Source organism: Opisthocomus hoazin, chromosome 5, assembly GCF_030867145.1.
Source record: "Opisthocomus hoazin isolate bOpiHoa1 chromosome 5, bOpiHoa1.hap1, whole genome shotgun sequence".
NCBI lineage: Eukaryota > Metazoa > Chordata > Aves > Opisthocomiformes > Opisthocomidae > Opisthocomus > Opisthocomus hoazin.
The window spans coordinates 87,935,902-87,960,086 of NC_134418.1; the positions used below are offsets into that span (position 1 = coordinate 87,935,902).

The 24,185-nt window shown below is 43.6% G+C and overlaps 1 protein-coding gene across 1 annotated transcript in view; it reads right to left on the reverse strand.

Annotated features, from left to right (window-relative positions):
- The window catches only part of ANTXR2 (ANTXR cell adhesion molecule 2), a 117,884-nt gene extending 93,966 nt beyond the window's left edge, over positions 1-23,918 (reverse strand). The window contains exons 1-7 of the mRNA XM_075422075.1: positions 23,813-23,918; positions 22,447-22,518; positions 19,302-19,373; positions 12,183-12,264; positions 11,040-11,147; positions 10,877-10,945; positions 9,956-10,036 (exon numbers count right to left, since the gene is read on the reverse strand). Coding sequence (XP_075278190.1) covers positions 9,956-10,036; positions 10,877-10,945; positions 11,040-11,147; positions 12,183-12,264; positions 19,302-19,373; positions 22,447-22,518; positions 23,813-23,832 — 504 coding nt within the window. The 5' untranslated portion in view covers positions 23,833-23,918. The remainder of the gene's footprint in view (positions 1-9,955; positions 10,037-10,876; positions 10,946-11,039; positions 11,148-12,182; positions 12,265-19,301; positions 19,374-22,446; positions 22,519-23,812) is intronic.
- Positions 23,919-24,185: the final 267 nt, after the last annotated feature.

Here is a 24,185-nt window from a genome sequence, read left to right on the forward strand (position 1 = left end):
AACATCAGTATAACCATGAACTGCTGGAGGAAGAGAGCTCTTTGACACATTTTAATCAGACTTGGCACGCTAATAGTTTTGAACAACTAAGGATTTCCACAGTTACCGGTGGCCTTTACTCCCTACGGTTCAATTTCAAACATGCACCTCTTTGTTTACATCATTGCTCACTGGAAGCCAATCCCAAATCATGCTGGCTTGACTCTTTACATGGGAAGGCAATATGGTTCCATGTACAAAATTGTATGTACTGTAATAAAACAAATGCATCTAACTTGCTATTTCCAAACCCAAGTTTTAAAGATGAAAAAAATGTTCACCTTCAAAAAATAATCTTATTTGCTATACTTACATATGGCAAGACATGCAAAAACATGCTGATAATGCAATACAATCACTTCCACACTCTGTGTGCAAAAATATATTTACAGCAGTATTAGCTCCTGCTCACTGCACTCTGAGCTTGCACCTGGAGCACCGCCTATTGATACACCGCCAGCCAACCATGTGTACACTCACTGCAAAATGTGTGCTGCACAATTCAGAAACACAGCAAAACAGCACTAATAAAAGACTTCAGTGCTAGTCTAACACACAGCACACTCAAGACAGTGGCTTTTCTGTGGAGAGTTCCACCCCATTTTTTTTCCTCTCTCCTTTCCAAATCTGCAAGTTCATCATTTTCTCTGGGGATGCTATAAACACAATACCTAGTGAGCAAAATATAACCAACCGTGAAGAAAGTAGATCTAGGAACTATGGTAAACTGCAAACGTAATTAAAAACGGATAAGCTATGTCCACAGTGTGACATGCAAACAGGATGTGTTGTTTCCTCACATACTGTGCCAAGTGCCTCTCAGCTAACCATGAAACCTGCATCACAAAGAGCAGCATCTTCTTTAGTTCTTCCCTCAATCAAGATACAGTGGTAAACACGCTTAAGTTAGCCCCCACAACCTTGTAATTGTTACTGCAAAACACAGGTATTTTAAATCAATAAAATGTACTGAAAGAAGTGGGGCAGGAAGAGAAGATGGCACACACTACAGCTAACTCACAAAACAGTGTCTGAGATGGTGCTGATGACATAACAGCATTACTAGCCTCAGCTGGATCTGTGCACCCAGGCAAAGACTCTTGATTGTCAGTTGTAACACTCAAGTTCTGTGGGCTGTTTCCTGGTTGGGGATGGCCTACACCTGGCTCCCACTCAGTGCTGATCAGGGAATGCTGCACACCTGTACAATTTGGCCTTGGGAAGCTGCTACTTCAGTGCTGGGCAGGGATAGAGCTGCTTGAGAGCACAGTGTGGTCTAGAAACTCTGGGCTGGAGCTGTGGGAAGCTGTCTGAGCCTGTGGAACAGTGCTCTACAGTTAGTCCCTTCTCTGGTAAGTTAATATCTTCTTGAACTTCTTCCCAGCTTGGAGCTGTGAAACTCCTCAGAGGAATGTGTAATGAAAACAGTGTTGTGCTATTGTTTCATTTAGTTATTTTGAGGTAGATGGGCCTAGCAGCCTGTTTGACTAGAGTGAGTCAAGCAGAACCTATCAAAGCTGAGTTCACACAAGTGCTTATTTTAGTTCCTAAAATTATTTTGCTTTATTTGTGTTGATTGGCTGAATTAGGACTGTTCTTAACCCATGTTTCCATGTGTTTTTATTTTGCTATGAGTCATTTAGAAGTACTACTGGCAGCTTTATTGTTCCCCCCCTTTTTTTTCTGTAACTTAAAGTGCTTTTTTCCACTATTGCTGAGGCAGTAAAAAAGAAATGAAAGCAGGAGGTGTTTAATTGGTGAAACAGGCTCATTTACTCTTTTAGTCTACAGAATGAAATACTGACTGTCTGTAGATCAGCATTTTTCATACTGAATTCATTGAACCTTACAGCATTTAAAAGTGAACGTGTGAAATCAGGGTGGTGAAAAACTTGGGCTGTACACATGCCAGTATCATTACACGTTTCTCATTCATGAGTTGTTGCTTTTTTCACCTGAATTGGGAGTTGTACCCCCTTTTACTGTGGTAGAGCTAGGCTTTAAAGACCTGGCATAGGTTACAAGCGAAAACTAAGTAGAGGCTTTGATTTCACTGATTACACTTAAGTAACCTTAATCATACTCAGGATCTTTCAGTTGGAAGTACCTTCACAGCACACCTTAGGCTCTAGACAGGCCAGCTTCTCCATACAGCAACCAATGTCTAACCTCCCTGAAGTTAACTGCTTGTTATCTAAGTAAAATCTGCCATTCTTTCAGATAATGTCTCAAGGTCCATGTCATTATAATCTGAACTTAATGAAGAAAAAAAAATAATTAAAAAAACACCCAACCTCTAAACATGTGATCCATATGCGAAATGAAATTCTATACTGTATCTACACATCATGTGCCTCTTCTGTTTTAAAACAAGCCCTATGATTCCCCATTTTTCTTTCCCCAGTGCTAATCTGTGTGGAAACCAATGAGGCAACAGGACCACCTCACACTAGATGAAAGACAATCAAATCAAGATAACTTGGAATGAAACATATGCTTTCACACAAAATGCCATTTTGACGCTTCTCTCCAACAAAGTCATAGCAAAGGAACTACAGCAGTTAATACCTAATGGGATCTACCTCTGTCTGCTGCCAAACATCTGTGCTCTTAACTACAACTCGCTGCCAATTCCGGCCTACTTCCTGATGCTGCTTGGTAATGCCTTACACAAAGAGCAAGAATAAAGGGGGCGGGGGGAAGGTTGCTATCCTGTCCCCTATCTAAATGAAAAAATCCCTGAGACATATGGTCTTGCATAAAATAACCATCAGAGAGAAGCCTGGTGCAGTGTCAGGTTCGTGAAAATACTCTAATCGTACAATGTCTAAGCAGTACCTCATTTGCAGTCACTGAGTAAACCAAATGTAGATGACAAAACTGTGGGTCATAAGAGATGCGTATTTTAACAGCATCAGAACCTTTACCCCCAAATTGGTAAAAACAACCCTAAACCCATTGCTTATCAAGTAATGCAAATAAGAATCAAGACAAACTGTTACTTTCCATTACAGGAAAGAAGTTGTTTGGGCTTTTTTTTTTTTTAATTAGTAAGGAAAATCTGGCTTGAAACTTATCACTAAGGAAACACTAGATTTCATCTGGACTTGTGAGTGCTTCATTTTAAGCAAGTTTTACAGCATCCCTTATATAACAGAACTGATAGCCATGCAGGGATACCTGACAAGTCAAATACAAATCGCAAGGTGCATGCATGCTCACACAAACTGGAACTATGTCAGTTATGCTGCTGGCTTATCAAGCTCTCTGTTCTCCAGGAGAACATTATATGGTTTGTAATATGTCAGAGAATGTCAAATTAAGGGCTGCACAGCAGTGAAGGGTAGAGCAGAAAGCATTCTATTCCAGGCCATTGATTCCTTTTAACAAGTACATGCAGTAATTCCCAAAACTATCTACTCAGTCTCAATCACATGGAAAACATAGCACGATGTTAGTTCTAAACCTTGCACTCAGTGCAGCTTGAATATTAGGCCATCCAAGGGGATTAAAGAAGATGACTGATTTAATCGGAATAATTCTTTTAATGATAGCTTGTTGCATTTCTCCTTCCCCCACCTCCTTAAATGTTTAATAGTTTGCTTCCTGCATTCCCAGTGCATAAACTGAGCATATTTTCTTCCTACAGGAAATGATGCAATTAAGTTGATGTATAATTGATAATGAACTGTTTAAGCTGATTTTGCTCTTGAAAAATCTTAACAGTATGCAGTCAGCTGGGTGACCCTTCTCCCCTCATCTGCAGCTGAGGGACATCATTTAAGGAAAAAGAGGGGAGCAGACTCGGCATACTCTAAGCAAGGTAGACTAGGGAGGAATTTCAGCTCTAATAAGCTGAGCTGGCTCAGTGCAGAAGTATCAACTACTTCAAAATAAAGTAGTCCCTGGTTGCTGCTCAATAACCAAGTTGCTTGTACCTTGGTCCCTGAGACACAAGCTGTTTAGACAGAAAAGGCTCAGTAAGCATTCACATAAGAGATATTGCACATTTACCACAATGTCTAACCTTGGAGCACTAACTGTTGCAGTTGTTAAGCTTCCCATTCTCCATAAATAAGAATTCTGCCAACCTGTCCTGTTGCCTTACAGCAGGTAACAGTAGGATGTTGATTGACTTATGGTATGAGTTCAATAATTCACTATCACCACAGTATAAAAGCCAGGTCAGACCAAGAAAGTGCTACTGATAGCATATCTAGTGCAGAAGGCATCAGATTCACGGAGAGAGAGGCTGCAGCACATTTTTGTTAAGTCATTGTGGCAAGTTTTACAAACCTAAAGGCTAAAATTGTTCTTCACATAAACCAGCTCTTGCCTACCTCAACATAACTGACTGCCACTTGCTAGACTTGGCTCTTTGCCCCCTCTGGCACCAACTCGCTGTCCAACATGGGTCGCTTACCCCTCTCCCTCCCCGATGACTTTTTTGTTAGACTGTAAGGCTAACAGGTAAAGACAGGTAACTTTCCTCTCCCTCAGGTTACTCTTTCACCGAGAGGTGGATAGTGAGCAGACAGTGAGAAATATCATCATGTGGGGTAAGGTACCACACAGCAAGTGGTGCTACTCATTTTAGTGCAGGCATTTTCACAAAAAAAGCTCTGCCTCAGAAAACTACTGATGCAGGTATTACTCTATTCCTCCAAGAATGGTTCCTTCCTGTTGTACTGTCCCTTTCCCCTCACAGTTACACTGTTAGCTAACCTTCTTCCAGTTTTTGTTGATGCCATTCCTGCAGATCTGTAGAGCTGAATGCAGTAGTCAAGGTACCGCTGCAGGACGTCTGTCCGCAGGCGATTAGTAGCTTGCTCTACCGTGTTCTGTCTCTCAATACCTACGCTGATGTTCAAGACTTAACAAGTCTCTTACTTTGCTGCAGTATTATCTATGAATTCCCAGCTCTTCTAGACAAACTTACAACTTCATGCTAAGGGTTAGGGTTTTTCCCTGAAGGGCTCAGCCAGCTTGGAGATGATTTAGCTTCAATTTAAAATGCTCTAGGTGATGCAACTGCTCAGTTTGCATGTCTTGGTCATTTTTTTTTGTCCAGTATGTTTAAGGGTGGTTTTCCCACATAAAAAGAACAATTCAAAACTGAGCACCTGCAAAATGTACAAGCAGAGAGAGAGCTTAACAGTTCTATTTCTAATCCTTCTCAGGATTCTTAAGAAATTTTGTAACAATAAAACAATTCTAAACTGAACTTTTTTTACACTGACTACTTCCTCTTAAGTTCTGCACGTATCAGTTCCTGTAGTCTTATCTGGTAAGCTTTTGTGGGGTTTCTTAAGTACAAAATGCATTTTAATTTCCTGTATTACGTGCTGCCAACTCACTTTAGCATAAAAATGTGTTTAGGTCTACTTAGAACTGTCACACACTCTAATACTGTTTCTAACGTGAGTTCCATTAATGTAACTTTTAAAGGCATGAGCCTTGTCCAATTCTGCCTGCAGAGACAACCACACAACTTCAACTCACAAATCGGTAGGATTTGTGCTTGCTTAAGCGAAAGGGGAAGCAGGGATCTTTCACTGGTTTTGTTTTTCAGAATGTGGCACATAAAAGCGATTTAGATTTGCTGAGCTGTGCAAACCGCATGCACAGAAATGTGCCTGAAAGTGGGCACAACATGAAAAAATTGCAGGAAAAATTTGAAATAAAGCATCATACTGATTTACAGCAGTGTGTTATGGGAACATCACAGAAACTTCAGCCTTATGAAAGATACTGTCTTGTCTAAAGATTCTATGCGTTTGATTCAAGTGGTAGCAGCACCTTGGCTCCCCACTCCTTAATTCCTTCTTCTCATCATTCCTCCATTCATCATTTCATAAGTGATCAAATAATTAAAATAAGCAGTGTTCAGGATGGCAACACTTCCTGCTTCTATGAATGCAAACATCATCTGCTTCCCTCCTTGACAGGGAGTCTAATACTGGGTTTTGCATTACGGATAAGAGTTTACCTGATGCCTGAGATATGATCCAAGTATCACGGCTGTCAGCCCCACGGTCTCTAGTCACCTTGCAGAAACTGATCCCTTACGGAAACTGAGAGTCTGACTGAGATATTTAATGAGCACAAAGTCTCCACAGCTTCTCCCCATGAAACTGCTGGTTCAGGACCATATCTGGTTAGAGGCAAGTGAGGCACTCTTGAGTTAGCTTGCTTACAGCTCAGCAGTCTTCTATCAAGAGATGTGCAGCCTCACCAACACTGCCCCAAAGCCAGGCAGGAAAGTGCTATTTTGCTTATGACAGAGTCAGATGTAACGATGTAAATGATAAATTCCCAAATGCTTCTTTATCAAATGGGTGAAAAAAAAAAAAAGAAAAATAATGTAAGCCTCATATAGGAAAGGCAGGGAAAGAAGAATGGGTTTCATTTTCTTATATAGTACTAAACTGTCACATGGTGATATAAATTGTGCACTCCCAAACCCTTACAGTTCATACTGCTGTGGCTTGCTCATGAGACCATACTCCACGTAATTATCAGCCAAACTACATCAGTAAATTGTTCCTGATAGCATAATAACTTGCCTTCAGCGTTTTTCTTTTAAGCTCTAATCTTTTGCTTAGGTTTATTCACCCTGACAATGCTGTTTAGTTACTACTTCGTAAAGTTAGATATTAGCAATGCCAGAAGAGCTGGGAACTTCATAAAACAGTTGCCTCTTCACAGAAGTCTGCACAGAGTTTTGAATTGTTAGTTGATATTATTTAACAGAAACACAACACAGCATGGTGGTGCTTAAATCCTTTACTTCACTGGGATTTTATCTGAACTAGGAGGTCAAAACACAATGCAAGCTTTTCAACATCTGAGCTGGGTTTTCTCTAAATGCTAATCTCAGCTGTCTTGAATGTTAATCCCTGGCCACAATTAAATATATTTTGTGTATCCATCCAAAGAAAATAAATCCGAATAATTGCTTAGACTTCAAACTACTGCAGAAGCACATACTGACAGTTACTCTACGATAAAGCTCATCACTTTTTCTTTTCTTATCAACAAACCAAGATTAACTGCTCAGCTCTCCTGGAATTTGCTACAAATGTAATAGTGTAGCAGGCAAAAAAATTCACAGCTGTGTCCGGTAGAGACAAATGTGGTAGCGGCTTTGAGCAGCTCCTCCGATCATTCCTCCTGAACAGTTTTGTGTTATAGTTTTGCTTGAGGGTTTTAATTGCTGGGTCACTGCCATTTCTGTCAACAGTATATTTTTTCTAAACAAGCAGTGTTCAACAATGTTCGTGGACGGTTTTACAACTGCACCTTTGACACCACACTTTGAGCAATGCTTCTGCATGTTTGTGATGTGGGTTTTTAATTTTCATCCGTTTGGAAATCAGCTTTCCTTTTTATGACAGAGTGTCTCTGAGCTTGTATACTCTGGCTAACTTGCAAACTGAAATGTAATTTTGAATAAAAACGAAAAATGAGATTATTTCATGTTCAATTAGATCTGCTTATCAATTTTATAATGCAATGAGAATGAATTGTCACAATCAGTCAAAACTCCTTCAAAGAAAATTGAGTTAACTACAGCATACCAAAAAAACATGTTAATACAGCCACCACACATATATTAAAAAAAAAAAAAACAAACACCCACCACCTATCTATGGATACTTCCATCCATGCTCTGTGGAAGAACAGGAACGCTAGCAAGGTATCACTCTCCCTCTGCTTCAAACAAATACATTTAACTTGCTTACTAGAGAAGAGAAAAGGAGAGTTTCAAATGCCTTGACAGCTCAGTCAAACTCCACTTAGATCCAGTGCTTTTCAGAAAGCTGTAAACAGTATTCAAGCCTTCAGGAGCTATCAAATCACTAGTGCTAACTGTTTTTGTTTGATGCTCTATCGCAACAGATGAGACTGATGCAGGTAAGACTGAAGTCAGTTAATACGCTTCCTACAGAAAGGCCTTCTCGTGCTCCTGTATTTATCAGCAAAAACATTTTCTGCTGTCCCAACAGCCACAACATAAGAGTCTTTTTATGGAGAGAAATATGCAGCAAGCCAAGTGTTGAAATGTCTATTTCAGCTGCTCTCTGTTAAATAAAACCCTGAGCAATTCAGGAGTTCAGTCACAGTTTAAACGAGCAGACAAATGCATTTCAGCTGTTAACCTGAAGTTTGCTTTTTCTGTACTGTCTGTCAGTAATACACTGTTATCATAAAACAAGGTGCTGCCATTATGTGCATCTTTTCTTGCTCTAAAGCTATGATATGCACAAGTCTGGGATTCTTATACTTCGGGTTTTTCACGAGTGCCAGAAGAAGCTGGATTGAGGCTTGTGCAAACACCATCTGCCAAACCTTATCAGAAGCTTCCCTCACTCTGTCCACAAAAAATGTGTAGGTGCTTGAAAGCTCCTGGGAGGTATAACAGAGGCAGACTGCCTAAAAACACCTTGGCTGAGAATGGGGGAAAATGGGACAACCTGCGAGTTATGCCAACCTATGGTGTGTTTGAATTACAGACTGCTCAAGCTAAGCTCTTCAGAAATCTGAAGTGACTGTACGCCTGCCGCTTCCTCGCAGAGCGAGAAGAGTGGAGAAACCTGACTCCTCGGAAGGGTCCAATCTGCAGGTCAGTGACCCTTGTTGGAGGGGAAACTATGAATGCAAATGTCTTTAGTCCTTTATCTAGTTCTATCTTGACATACATATTTTAAAACACTTGGAATTCCTTGGAAACTTAATGAACTGAGGTTAAACATTCACCTCTTACAAATAAGTCTATCACTAGTGGCTTCAATATTGCATTGCTTCGCACTAGCAGAATAACTGATTCTTCCAAGTCTTTAAAACAGCATAGCAAGAGATTTTTAAAAAGCAGTACCACATTGGGTGTACTGTCTTTTCAGGAAAATAAATGTCACTGAATGAAAAGGTTGATTATATCTCTTTAGAATGTGCAAGGAAGATTCTGAAATTATATTTATTGTAAGCAACACGGAGGAAAATATGTTGTTTCATTATGACATTAACTTCCACAAAAAACACACTATTCAAGGGAAGTGATAAATTAATAACCGTATAATATCCTGTATGTGAGTAGTATCCTTTATTTATTTAAAAAAAAGCGGGGGGAAATGAATTATAGCGGTATCTCTCTCAGAAAAAGGATTTCATTATTGGTTTTGACTTGACTTTTGACAGTAAGCTTTTTTCCATTCAGCTGCTTACATGCAGCAGCAGCAGCACTGCTAACCTTGCATAAAACACACAGGCTTTAGTTTAAGGTGAGGCAAATAAATTAGGTGCCCACAACCAAAGGTGCATTCTTGACACACAGCTAAAATACTGTCAAGCCACTGATCACAACCAAAATGTTCCTCTTGCTTTGATCCCTTCTTGCAAATCAGAGCAATCAGTTGAATGCCCCCATCTCACTGACAGGAGTTTCTCATGGCGTGCTGAAAAAAAGGAACTGAAAGTCTTATCGCTTACTGGGAAAACATGTGGTTAAAGTCAAAGCTAAAATACGTACTTAGAATGCTTCTCTGTATACAAAGCTTTGGGCAATTCCTAAATTGCACTCCATCCTGATGATTATAACCAGTTGTTCTCAACTCTCCTGGAGTAACAGTCTCAATTTTTTTCAGACTAAACCTATAGCAGCTATTCCTCAATGCATCCCTCTCAAACTAGCTGCACTTGCATGGAGTCTTCAAACTCCACACACGGTCTAAGCGCAAATAATTCCAGGAGCGGCAGGCAATGTTAAGTTACACAACTCCATCTCTAAAATAAGGAAGAGAGAACTTCATATATTGCAATTACTGATTTCAGAACAAATTCTGGCTGGAAAAGTAAGTGGGACTGGAGAGTATGCTGTAATCTTGAGGAAATGTTAAGTTTATTGCCAGATACTCACAGAATTGATTATCCCCTTAAGTGCTTGGAATCCTCCAGTGACAGGGAAGACTTGCTCTTTCGTGTCAGCAATTTTTTCAAGCTTTGGAGAGAAAAAGCATGCAAACACATGAATCATTTGGCAAACTAAATTCATCACACTGCTTTTCACCCTTAAAATGTAAATGTATGTACAAAAACAACTCCCATCAACTCTGCAAAGAGAAGGAAAAATTCTGAGTTCCCTCACAGCTAACAATGACTTTCCTAAACAGGAGGACTTGCTACAGCCTACTGCTGCTAACAAAATGCTATAGTGTCTAGCCACCGTGTCAAACCACCATACTAACGAAACCGTCTAGGGCCTGTAGCTTCGCAGCGATGTCATAACTTTCTGGAACTACCTTCCCTGTTTGCTCTGCCTTCCATCAGACAGCCTTTATATGCGCCTTCTGTAGTAAAAGAGTCTTTTGTATACTTCTCCATTTAAGTCACTTTCATAGTACAAGAGTATCTACAGCCTTCATTAGGACATAGCAACTCTGGAAGAGCTTTCAGTCAATGAAAGACATGGATCCTTCTTTCTCTTTCTTATCCCAAGGCTGTTACATACGCTGCGTGAAGCCTGTCTATAGCTACTCTGTTCATGCGACCTGTAGCCTAGTCTGGTTGCCACCTTAACGAAAGGGGTCTTGCCTGCATCCTTTCCTGCTGGCAGCTACCACTTAGCAAGGGTATTTCCAGCAGGTCTTCTCAACAGTGAAAGTGACACCTGCACATTCTGTTTATGTCTGTGTACACATCTGAGTGTCTGCTTCCTGAGTCAGAGAAGACATTATACTGTCTAATGTAAGAAAAGTTAATTTATATATTACTTAACATTAACTGTATAAAACCTTGTGACAAGGTACTGCCTAGTAATCTGCAACAGCAATGTTCTTACCTGTTCTTGCACAAAATCAAGGACACCAACACAATAAACTCTAGCTCCCAGCTCTCTGGATTTCTTTGCCTGCCCCAGAATAGAAGAGGAATAATCATTTTTCATTCGACAGGCAACATCCAAACTCTTCAGAACATAACATGCATTTTCACCTAGCGCTCACCTCTTTCTCCGCATACAAGGGAATCTGACCATCTAGCTTGCCATCTGTCAATGCAATGATGATACTGGAAAACCTTGAGGCTCCTTGCTTCGCAATTTGCACATTAGCCTGAAAACGAAAAATACTTATCCAGCTTAAAATTACACTTGAACTTTCGATGCATCTTCTAAGTGAATACAGCATCTGAAACAACACTTAGCCTCATCTTCAAATCTATCTTTCATGACAATCCTCTGCCTCCCTTTAACTCACTGCTAACAAGGAAATAATTCACCAGTATTTTCCAGTCACCAGTGAGCCCATCTCCGACATGCTGGGGTCACTAACTGATCAACCCTTGGAAACGCTTGATTCTTTCACGACAGATACTCTGTGAGTTGTAAAGCTCACTTCTTTTTAGATCCCCCATAAGGTTTCCTTTGCTACCCCCCAGATTTCAAATGCCAGTCAGTAGGTTCCAAGATATAAAAAGAATGGCTTAACACTAATTATTTTTTTGAACAGCAACAAACTTCTGTTTGCCTAGCTTTTCAGCCCACAGATCACAATTACAAACTTGGCTCCACAGGCATAAAGGAAGAAATTGAGTTTCTATCCATAACAGTGAAAGCTTAGATCCTCACCTTATCCCTCACCTTCAAGGCCTGAGTCTTTCAACAACCATGCGAAGTATACTGTAACTGTACATCTCAAGAAAACAGAAGCAACTGGGAACTCCATAATTAAGATAGTCCAAAATTAAGACCATTTGTCTTGAAAACGCTGATCAGTGCAACAAACTCTCCATAAGCACATGCTCTCGAAGGCACTGTTAGACTCACAGCCCTACAAAGCTGTGTGTGACTATTTACCATGTAATTGGTATGCTGTGTTAGCTGTTAAATTCATGACAAAGAAGTGCTCTCTACTGAGAAGGATCAAGTCAAAGAAATTCCATATGGCAATTTCTATGATGGCTAATCTTCTGCGTGGGATTTGCATAGTATCTGGGCAATCTTGGGACCACTCAGGAAACAAAAAAGATTTGAGTGTAACAGACTGAGGCTTACACTCAATTCATTTACGTTACAGGCTGTTGCTGTGGTTAATCCAAACAGTGAGAACAGAGAATATTTTGATTGCAAGAAGACAAGCAAAACCTACCTGTTTTAATCCTTCATGTATGTATGTGTCACCTGCTGGTTTTACCTCCTCCAAATCCTTAAGACCTTTCTTGATTTTCTCTCTGAAAACAAAAAGGTAAAGACTGTTAGCATGATTTGAAGTGGAGAAAGGGGTTACTTTACTCATGGAAAAATTAGGATACGTCATAAAGAAGATTAAAAATTAAAATCTGTAAAATATAGCATTTAGCTGAGATACCATGTGGAGGCAGATTTTGTATTCACAACCAAAGCGGCACTGTGGTAACAGGTATTTCAGACCTAAATAACACAATATGCTTCTAGTAAGTCAAAGAGCTAGAATCAAGTACAATGTTTCAGATGGAGCAGATACTGCAAAGAAGTGGCAAAGACTCAGCATTAATAGCCCAGTGGACATTCTGTTATATTAAGTCTACTTTGCTCAATTAAACCAACTTCATTTCCAATCACACTGCAATGAAAAAAGAAATCCCCTAAAACAGCAGTTCTATTTCTAAAGAAATCTTCCAGGTCAATACACAGGTATTTAGTGGGGTAGGACAGAATCTCAATAATTAAAATCTTCTCCCTTGAAAAATAAGTATCAATAGGCAAATGCAGCATTTGCAAGACACCTCTTGTAGCCAAGGAAAGGGACTAGGATTAAGGATAGTTTTTTTAAATTTTTGGCTGTCACTACCTTTCTGTGAGACCTTTAACACAACACCACATTTACGCAGGTCACAGTACACTTATATTTAACAGAAATATAAGGTTGTGCCGTAATTTTTCATGGGCCTTTGTATAAATCCATTTTGACTGTGAGATGCTCACTTAACTATGATGGATAAGACCGCAGAAGCTGGTAGGTAGCATGAACAGAACTATTTCCAGTGAAATCAGTATGAGCGGGGGAAAAAAAAGGCAGAGACTTTACTGATAGAATCAAATCTGGAAGTTCTTAATACTTATGCAAGCAAAGTTCCAGTGAAGCCCATGGAAAGTTGTGCTAGCAAAGGACAAGTGAAAACTAAGTAGGGACAAAATTTGGGCCAGAATACATAGAACACTATAACAAATACAGGTGACAAAGAGGAACCAGCAGGGGTGAGGAGATGGAGGGAAAATACACTGCAGGATGCGTGAAAGCTTTCCTTAGGGCAAACAAAATGAGAAAGAATGCATATGCTGCTCTGCCTGAATGCCACCCACTAGTCATTTGTTCCACTGATGAGCTTCCTCTATGTTTATAAGCTCTGTTCCAACGTACAATCCATAGCTGCAATAAGCTCCCAATCACAGGATCAACCGATACAATCGAGGAGGGGCGGGGGGGAAGAGAGAGAAATGTGGCATTGAATATATGGAAGACAGCAAGTTATGTAAGATAATACAATCTGTTTGATCCAAATATTTTACATTCAGCATCTATAGAAACAACTTGAAACTGATTATGTATGAACGCAGATTACAAACCACATACTTAGTGCTTGCCAGAAATGAGTGGCAGCACATCACAGGCGTTAGTGTTCTGCTGCCAAGAAACAAGCAGCAACTGAAGTCCCAGTTTTCTGAAACAGATTTCATTTTGCAAAAATAGCTTTTGTACAATCAGTTCAGTTTTATTTATCTAAAATGTCTTGTGACCCAGTCACACAGAAATCTCTGTTTTTTCCAGGCCTTTGCCTACAAGGGGTTCCAGGAAAATCTTTGGCAGCATGAGCTTTTTTAGCTGCATTTAATCAGTCAACATCTCTCTCCCTTGGGGCACATCTGTATTAGATAGGCCTAGCCAGATGTGAACAAGCTCCACCTGTGCTCAGAGTTGGTCAGGTACAAGCGATGGTCTGGATGTCCTCAGGCCAATGTGGGTGCAGGACTTTAGGCCCCAGCAAATGAGCCCCACCAGACAGCAGGAGAGGCTAGCTCAATTACGCTGCAATTTGTACCCAGCCAGTTTGGAGGAGCACATGTCTGCCTGAATCATTCTGACAATGGGACTCTCTTTACAGTCAAACAGCCGTAGCACTCTGAAGCCCTCATTCCCACTTTCCAGTGCTCTCAAAACTCTAATTTCTGTAATAGTTTTTTGTAGCCACAAAAATCCACAGAGAAGGTCTGGGTTTAGAACTTGTCTGTACCAAAACAACAGAACCATGACCTCAGTCTGGGTGTCTGGACACCACCACAGAGCAGTTCAGTAACAGTGATAAAGGCTGAAGGGCCATTGGCTTCGTGGTTTAAGTCAGACGAGGGAGGGAGGTGGAAAAAGCAAATCAAAATCAGCAACTTGCAGCCTGTCTGTGTTTGGGCTGAATGAGTACAAATTTAATATCTCTTCCCCATTCAGCATATGTGCTGCATCACATCTCTGTTTTGTAGAAAAGGCACATCTAATTTTTAATAGCTACCCTGCCTGTTCTCTCTCTTAGGCTTTGTAACTACTTCAGATAATCCTTTCAGCAGCAGCCAGCCAAACACAACCATGGCTACAAGCTCTCTGTTGCTATGCTCGTGGGTTCTTCTTAGCTGGTCCGTGAACAGGGGCTGCAGGTGTAATCCCAGGCCAGCTGAGGTCAGGAGAGGTTCTGGTAGCAGTTTCATCAGCACCCACTGCTCTTGCCTCTCTGGGGAACTCTGCTGTGCTCTACCTCAGAGAGCAGAACCTTGCACCAGCATCAGACGCCTCAGCTGCAGAGGGATTGTTTGCTGTGAGGGGGGCTGTGCCAGCTCTGCTGTGAGACATATGGGACCATCTACAAATACTGCTCCCTGCACAGGCCAAAGTCTAAGCTGAGCTTGTCTTGTTCCTTCAGTGCCTCCCCAAGGCAGGGCACTGCAGAACTAAAATTAGAATTTAAAACATTTAGTAAAGAGAGATTACAAAGCAGCCCGGCTTTGCAAACAACTGAAAAAATCAGTTTAACATAAATTAAAATGTAGCAACCTCTCCTAACCTGAGCACACTCCACAATATTCAGATTTACTTTCAGGTCTAAATGTAACTGTTTGCCTTTCCACATTTGAATTGCGCCAAGGCAACTATCACCAGTTTACAGGAGAGGTTTCTCTGCATAAGCTCTGTTGCACCACCATGCAAGCTTTTATTTACGCAACTCAACAGGTACTGTTTTCATCTCTGTTTAGAATTATCTCCTGCTTTAAGTTTAACTGACACAATGCTAAAAACAGTGTTGTCGGCAGCCAAGTGGTCGGACTACCGATGTTGTTAAGGCATTGCCTTGTCTCCTTGTGTTGACGGGGCCACAGCCAGCACTTGCCAGCAGTGGAAGACGGGTAGTACTTCCTCTGCAGCAGGATGTAGATCACACCCCCATTTGTGTACCAACAATAAAGGTACAGACCAGTTACGAAGCATGAGCCTGGCTTCTCAGACACGCGATGCTGTCTTTGAGAGTAAGAACATTTAACAGAAAGGGACAATCATTTGCCTTAAAGGAAATAAATGCATCTTCAACATACACAAAGAAAGGCTAGATGCTTGCTAGAAAGCAAAGCATGCTTGAGGACTGAATCTTAACCATTCAAATCCCTGCTTTTTTTTATGGAGAAAAATTTGTGCTTGTACATTAGCGTTGCCAAGGTTAGAACCAGCTGAAATTGTCACATAAGCCTCCAGTCATGCTGATTCAGTTGGGAAAGGGACTAGCCTTGTATGAAACACTGAGTCTCCATTAATATCTATGCAGTTGTAAGTAGTGGTGCTCTGGATGGGGGGCAGTATCTTATATTTCTTTTTCCGTGTTGCATTCTACCTATTGAAGTGCTGGAATCCTGAATTGTTTTTCAGTGTGTTGAGGGTATGAGCACTGATAGGGAAACTGTTATTCCCACTGAGCATATATTTATTGTCACAAATCAGGCTACGTGCTTGTGAGGCAATGTACTTCATCTCTAACAAATAACGGCAAACGACACAGGTACTCTGGTTTTGCTGCTAAGAAGCAAGTGCAACAACAGGAAAACACACAAACTTTTTGGTGAAACAAGGGTCAGGGAGGAAGTGTTCTTTAACAAACAGAGGGATGGTTACATTCTTAACAAAAAGAACTGTCGTACTGGTGAAAGTAAGCCCAGCACATCAGTCTCCTCAGATGCATAGTTTGGAGGAGGTTCCTGCTTTCTACACCTCTCAAATACTACAGAGGGCTCGGTACAATTACAATAATTATTCTGCTTCAAACTTTAGGCTTCCTGCACAGGCTCCAGATGGAAAACATGTAAGTGGCTGACCGCTGTACTTTATACACTCGGCAGAAAATGCTCTCTGCAGACGGCTCTATTCTGGCAAGCTTCTTGAACCAAAGCGTAGGGTTAGCTCACATGACCGAGGCTCAAAACACCTAAATGTCTTGCTAGACTGCATGACTGTGCACAATAAAGGAATAGCCAGTGAACTCCACCAGAATACAGACAAGCACAGTAAGATACAGTTGGTCACGTACCAGGTATGTAAGTGTCCTGGTTTTCCACCTTCATTAATAAAATCTTTCTTTGGTTTCAACAGGATTTTCACCATAGCAGAGTCAGCAGGGCTAGCCCTGCCCATGGACATTGGTCAAGTGCTCCAGAAGCAGGTTTACAGAAACCTAAAATTCTGCTGGCCAGCATATAGTTGGCGAAAAGAGAATGCAGAAGATGTTGTGCCATCTGGTTGATATTCATAAGTGCATCCACTTTTCCAAACAACTCACTTCTCAAAACTAGCAGCAAAACTGAGCCCCAAATGTGAATGCACAAATCTTGGTTTACCACTTAGCATACATTTTTCAGATAAACTTCACAGGGGAAAGGTGTATCTCTAAAATGGAATATACCCATTGTGAGAAGTCTTTTCCATCTGGGTGTTATTTTTATGCTATGTATTTATTATAGCATTGTGTGTACTGTGATGAACAGTGACTTCTGTTTCCAGACTTGTCCACATAGCACTGCTCATAGTCACAAAATATTTGGTAATGTGGGGGCTTCAGCACTATGGTGTGGGTTTCTTTATATCCACAGCTTTATTATGCAGTAAAAACCATCAAGAACTTTGTGCAAACAATCAGAAACCTAAGGCTTTCAAAACAAAAAAGACTTCCCTACTTCGAACTAGCTGCTGGGAATGAATTGTGGTTTCCTGACGTTTGCGGATTAGCAAGTAAGCAAAGGGAAAAACATCTCTGCAACTCCAAAATGCACATAAAAAAGCCAAGGCCATAATATCCCATAATCACATACACACCCATACCCAAAACTGCACCGTACTTGGCATCCTCATCTTCTGTTTGGAACAATGGGAGCTAGACATTCTAAGTCATTTTCCTCTGTTGACTTCTTTGATATTTAAAAAGACAGCTGTTCCAACTGTACCTGTCCATTCTTACGTATGTAGATATGGCCACAGTTACTAATGTCTCCTTCTTCGTTCTCCTGATAATTCCTCCTAAGCAATAAGGGTAGTGATTTCTTTTCCCCTACCACACTCACAAAAGCATCAGCAAACCTTGCATTAAAGAAAAGTCCCACAGAGGAACTCACAAGAACTCAAAAAGGTTTTTCCTATGCTTTAAGTGAGGATTCTGAGAAAAACATGGTTCTTTCCACGGCTCAAAGTGTAGCACAGACGTGCAATGAAAAAGGCGCTTGTGTTTCCGTGGCGGTGTTCCAGAGCTCTGCCCAAGCATTTCAAGTGGTCTGTACGCTACCAGTGTTGACTCTCTGTGCTAGATAAGGAATAGACCACTGACAGCGATTAAGGGCCTATTGTGAGAAAAATCAAGAGAAAGGATCTCATTGACTTCAGCAGTCCTCAGAACAGGCTTAAGTGTCCTCTCCTGACCTCTCTCAAGCCATCTGGAAAAATGGCTTACAAGCTTGTCTCTCCCTTCAGACAGCAGATGCAGTATCCAAGTCTGTGTGGGGGGAAGTGAAAATGTGGCCATTCTTAAGTCGGACCACTTTTTAAAATGCTAAAACAGGAGGCGCTTAGAATCGGGTCTTTAGAAATCCTGTTGCAAGGATGTCAGCACACATTTCTGTAGCGTGTCACATTTGTCTGTTGCCAATGACAGGTCTCTTCAGTAAGTCTTGTACTTGCTATTACGTATTATTTTAAAAAATAAATAAATAAAACCCCACACAGTAAACTAACTGACTACGGCAGAACACACTTTGCATTGACTCTACTAAAAGGAGCAGAAAAGGACTACCTCACTTTAACCCTGCCACAGTTCGTTACAGTGATTCCTAAATGGGTTTTCCACATGTTCAAAATCCAGAAGGTTGTGCGGTGTGGTTAGCTTCTGGACAGACGGAGAGAGAGAGGAGGTCGTGTTGTTTTCGACAAGGCTGAAGGGATACTGAAGGACTCTAATGACAGTGCAACAGTCCTCTGCTGAAAGCACCGACTCCACAGTATCGTTTTCCAGTTCCTGTGATTTTCGTAGTTAATTCTGCAACAATCCCTTCCCTACCTAGTTTTCTCCTCCTGTTTCCCCCCAACTTTCCTTGATGTTAATCCTTATTTGCTCTAGAAATCAGAGGGAGCAGACTTGAATTCCATTGTCTTTGAAAACATCAGCTGAAAGGAAGAATTCAGGCACATCCACATCATCACAGTGCCAGAAAGATCTCACACCTTTCAGGTGGCACCAACTACACTGTCTAAAACTGATTTTGAAGTCGTGTTCTGAAAACATAGAATGAAATACCTACCTTATGAGATTATGGGAAACCTTAATTTACCATTGTATGCTTTACCTACACATGAAAAAATACTGAACACGCCAACAGATGTTGCTTTACAAAAGTAAAAGCAAGAATCACTTTTCCTGCTGTGCCAAGGAAGATGCAGAGTCATGCAGAGATGAAAACAGCATTTGTAGCTGTTCTGCAAAGCAGTGCCAGAGTTCACATCAAGAATATTTCCCATTGTTCTTCTCCTTCCTTTTTTACTAGGCTATCCACTGATATGTTCACAAAATTCAATCCAGCTCTGCACAGAGGCTTCATGACTGGCCACCACTTAAAGGTATCAGTTATTGTTCAGTATCTGCTACTGTTCCTCTGATTTAATAAGGGCCCTTGGAGGGGGGAGGAGGGAGAGGGAGAATTAAAAAAGCAGTGCACTAACCTGTCTCCAGTTAATGGCATAATGACATGCGCCTGGGTGGAAAACACAATAAACGATAATCTCATCTTGGGGCTTTTAAAAAAGGAACAGAGGAAAGAAAGAAAAAAAAAAAACATTTTAGACAAATGAAGAGAAATTTACAGATGCACAGCATTTCATTAACTTTTTCATGCTTCATTAGTATCATCTTTATCTTCCAGCTTCCAAAGAACATACTTTTGAACTACAAACCCAGAATGAGAGAGGAATTAAAGGATTTCTGCCTCTCTACTCCTTACCCAAATGCTTTGAGAATGAAGTAGCAGAATTGTTATTCTTTCTTGCCTGACTAGACTCCAGATCAAGACATGGTAAGCTTACCATAGAATGGTTTGGGTTGGATGGGACCTTACAGATCATCTAGTTCCAACCCCCCTGCCATTGGCAGGAGACGAACAGTGAAGATCCCAAGCAACCCAACTGAAAGTGAATGTCATAGGTTGTGATCGACCAGCACACAGAAGGTATCACATCCTTTTATATTTACATGGTCACTGGAGTAAAAATAAGTCAGACACATAGACTCAGGGTACACTCTTGCTCAGGGGTATTAAAACACAGACACATTCAAAAGTCAGTTTCCCTCTTTTAAAGGTTGATCCTGACACAATGCAAATTTCAAACTGTGCTTTTTGGTCCTAAAATCATTAAAGTCAAAGACACAGTGCCTTCCAACTGATTCATGTCTAAAATGTAGCATGATAAAGTCTTTCAGAATCAGTGTGTGTTTACTTTGGTGACATAGAACTGTGACACTGAAGATCAACTTCCATAAAAGTATCTGGGGAAACGTCATTACAAAAAGCAATACCGTATGCATTGATTTTATTAAGGAATTCAGTCTTTTTTTGAAGAAGCCTATCTGTCTTTTCCACACGATTACAAGGAATTATATCCAACTATCAGTGGAAAATGTCTAAGAACTGATGCTCTGGAAGCCCAGGACAGTAACTTTCCTAAGGTGAGGTGTAACAATACCTCTCCTACCTGCTTTTAATTTTTATTCATGACAATTTCAATATATTCAGTAATTTTATAATTCACCTTATATGTGTATCAGCATTAATTAATTGGGTTAATGTTAGTAAAGACATTAACATTTCTAAAGATGAAAGACCACACATTTTCAGTTCATTTATGTCAATGATGCAACTTAAAACTATTGACATCATGGAAATACAAGTACTGGGCAAGTCTTCACACAGAACTGCACAGCTCCTGGGTTTAAGATCCAGTCTTTCAGTCTCTCCGTAAGGCTCTGAATACAAATATCTGAGACGCTCTAAATTAAATTATAATCTAAGACATGGGATTATCAACCTTCTTAGTTGCTGCAGGCAGTTGCCAAACAAAAAACAAGCTTGCAATCCCAGTCTCTGGTAATTGCACCACCACCTAACCCAAGTAACGTGAGACTTCCCTATTTGAGATGCAACTCTGCGCATAGTAACCTCAAAGTTATGGTTTAGCTAACTTGTCTCTAGGACAACCACAAAACTGTCCTCTTCAGAAGACATCCCATTTCTGTTCCACTCTCCCAGCACTCGGACACTGTGACAACGGAGGAGGATCGTAGGAGCATGCCCGTTAGACCTGACAGCTCTGGCAGGTGCAGGCCTTCCAGAACCAAGATCATCAGCATGCAGCGCTGTTACTGCAAGCACGCACGTTACAGACAAGTCAAACTGGAGAGCAGATGCACCGCCATGAATTAATTCTTCAGGTGAGGACTAAAGGAAACTGCTACCAGTTGGTGCTTTGCCTTCTTCCCACAACTACTCTTTTCAATTTAAGAAAGGGCAAGGTCAAATGACTCCATGCCCTATTCTGAAAGTGTACTGAGGCTTGAAAGCAGGACAAAGCCTCATCAGCCTTCAGGGGCACCCCAGCCCCATCTGGGAAACACCCAGGGAGATGTGCTGTCCAGGCTCCCACAGGAGCCCAGCAACCGTCACGCTGTCAAGGGTTCATGCTCAGCACCCAGACACGGAGCGAGATGCTCGTAGGTTGGCCTGTCTGGCTCTGCGCCATAATTGATCCTCCTTTGGTGTGAAAGGTCAGCGGAGTAACTTGCTGACTGAATAACTTTACTTCAGATCATGCAGCCAGACCGCTACACAGCAACTGTTGCAAAAGGGATCGTCATTTGGCTGTAAAAGATGATGAACTGAAAGATTTACACTGAACAAGCACCACACTTTCGGTGGGGGCAAACATACTTTTTTATCATGCACCAAAAAAGAAGTGCTGCTTTGGTATCCTCAGTCTCTTTTTTTTTTATTCTAGAGCTTACAAAATAACTTTCAAAAGCTTGTGTCACCCACTTGGTTTACCGAAGATTTGCATTTTACAAGATGAATGTAAGCAATATTTAATTATGCAAGCCTAATTGCATCCCTTTATTAGCAAGCCAAGATTAGAATTGCCCACTGCACTTCGTTTTCCTTAGCAGGAACTACCACAACATGAATGTCTGTGTCTTTGAGGGGCTTCCCTTGTTTTATTCTGGTTGGCTTTTTTTTAAAGCAAGAGGCTGCATCACCGTAATCCTCGGCTGTTTGTACAGAGTACAGTCAGCCAGCACGGACAACAGCTGCTTCTGCGGCAGCAATGCTTGCCAGACAGTACTGCCGGCCGGTCACAAAGCTGATGACACACATGTACAACAAACACACCGTTAGTACGGCACAAACTTCCTGTGCGTTTGAGCTCGAAAGACACTCCCTTCCTTCTCAGCTGCATCATATATTTACATATATACAGACACGTGTTCAGACCCCCTTCTTTACATAGATCTCTAACAGCAAGCACAAGAAGTACTCTATAAGATGTGAGGCACGTGGCTTATGGAAAAAAAAGTTTTAAAAGTCATCAAATTACATCTCAGAGTAATTTTACAGATTAAGTATTTAAAGATGTCGATTACATCTTTTTACTGAGCTCCAAACATCAGAAAATGAAGTACGTTTCCAATGTTTTCCAGCAGTTTGGGCACTAGAAGCCAAACCCGTAACATGCTTGTGAAACAAATCTACTGAGCTTACAAAAGCACGGGGTTTTTTCAACAGATCCCTTTATCGTAGATGTCACAGAGAGCAAAACGCACCTCACAAATCTTTCCGTCAGCTGATTTACAAAATCAAATATTTCATGCCAGTTCTGCGCTACGCTCCCAGACCTGGAAAGAAAAGCAGAGCAGTTATGGGCCCCGGTGTCAGGGCGGCCGGGGAGGGAGCCGGCGGTCTCTGCGAAGGACAGCAGAGCGGTTCTGGGCCCCGGTGTCAGGGCAGCCCGTGAGGCAGCCGGTGGTCTCTGCGAAAGAGAGCAGAGCCCGGTATCAGCCCCGGTGTCAGGGCGGCCGGGGAGGCAGCCGCCGGTCTCTGCGAAGGAGAGCAGAGCGGTTCTCGGCCCCGGTGTCAGGGCGGCCGGGGAGCGAGCCGCCGGTCTCTGCGAAGGAGAGCAGAGCGGTTCTCGGCCCCGGTGTCAGGGCAGCCCGTGAGGCAGCCGGTGGTCTCTGCGAAGGAGAGCAGAGCCCGGTATCAGCCCCGGTGTCAGGGCGGCCGGGGAGCGAGCCGCCGGTCTCTGCGAAGGAGAGCAGAGCGGTTCTCGGCCCCGGTGTCAGGGCAGCCCGTGAGGCAGCCGGTGGTCTCTGCGAAGGAGAGCAGAGCCCGGTATCAGCCCCGGTGTCAGGGCGGCCGGGGAGCGAGCCGCCGGTCTCTGCGAAGGAGAGCAGAGCGGTTCTCGGCCCCGGTGTCAGGGCGGTCTCGGTGAGAGCTGCGGCCGCGCCAGCCCCGGCGCGCGGCGGTCCCCGCGCGCGCTTCCTCACGTCCCCGTCCAGCCGAGGAGCGGCAGCCCGCGCTGCAGCGCGCGCGCGCGGAGAGCCCCGAGCCTCGCTCCCCCCGCGCGGGCAGGGCGCGCGGACGGCCGTCCGTTACGCGCGAGCTTCCCCACAAACACACCGCCGCCGCCGCCAGCTGCCGCGGGGGAGGGGCGCGGAGGGGAGGGGCGGCGGGCGCTCGCGCTGCCTCGCGGAGGGCCGCCCGTGCACTCCCCGTCAGGAAGCCTCCCTCCGCCCACCCCCCCGCGCCGCCGGCCTCGCGGTTTCCAGGGACGCGGGGCTGGGGGGGACCAGCCCCCCCCCCCCGGAGCCTCCCCGCCGCCCGGCAGCGAGGGCAGGAAACTTCCCGCGCGCCTGCCCGCGCCCGCCGCTCCCACGCGGCGCCGACCCCCGGCTCCCCGCGCACCGCGGCGGCGGCCGTTGGCCCGGCGGGGCCGTTGGCCCGTAACGGCCGGCGCGGCGCGCGCGGCGACCCCGCAGCCCCGCGACGGCTCCAGCGGGCGCGCGCGGCCGGGAACAAAAGCCGCGCGCGGAGCCAGGCGGCGGCGGCGCGGTCCGGTCCGGTCCGGTCCCGTCCCGTCCCGTCCCGTCCCGTCCCGTCCCGTCCCGTCCCGTCCCCCCGCGCTCCCCTTACTTGTCCAGCACGAAGTACATGTCGAAGGCGCCGTGGCACGACGGGCCCTCCGGGGCCGGGGCGGCGGCGGCCAGCAGCGGCAGCAGCAGCAGCAGCGCCGGGCCGCGCGGGGCCAGGCGCCCCCGGGGCAGGGCCCCCGCCATGGGGCCTCGGGGCGGCGGGAGGACGCGGCGGCGGCGCTGGCGCTGAGGGGACGCGCGGGCCCGGCGCTGTCGTCCTGCCGCTCGGCGGGCGCGGGCGGTGCCGAAGTGGCCGCCCCTCGCCCGCCGCCGCAGCTCGCCCGGCCCCGGGCCCGGCCCTCCCCGCCCGTCAGCGGCGGTGCCTGAGGCGGGGGCCGGGGCCGGGCGGGCTCGGCGCGCCCCTCTGCGCCTGT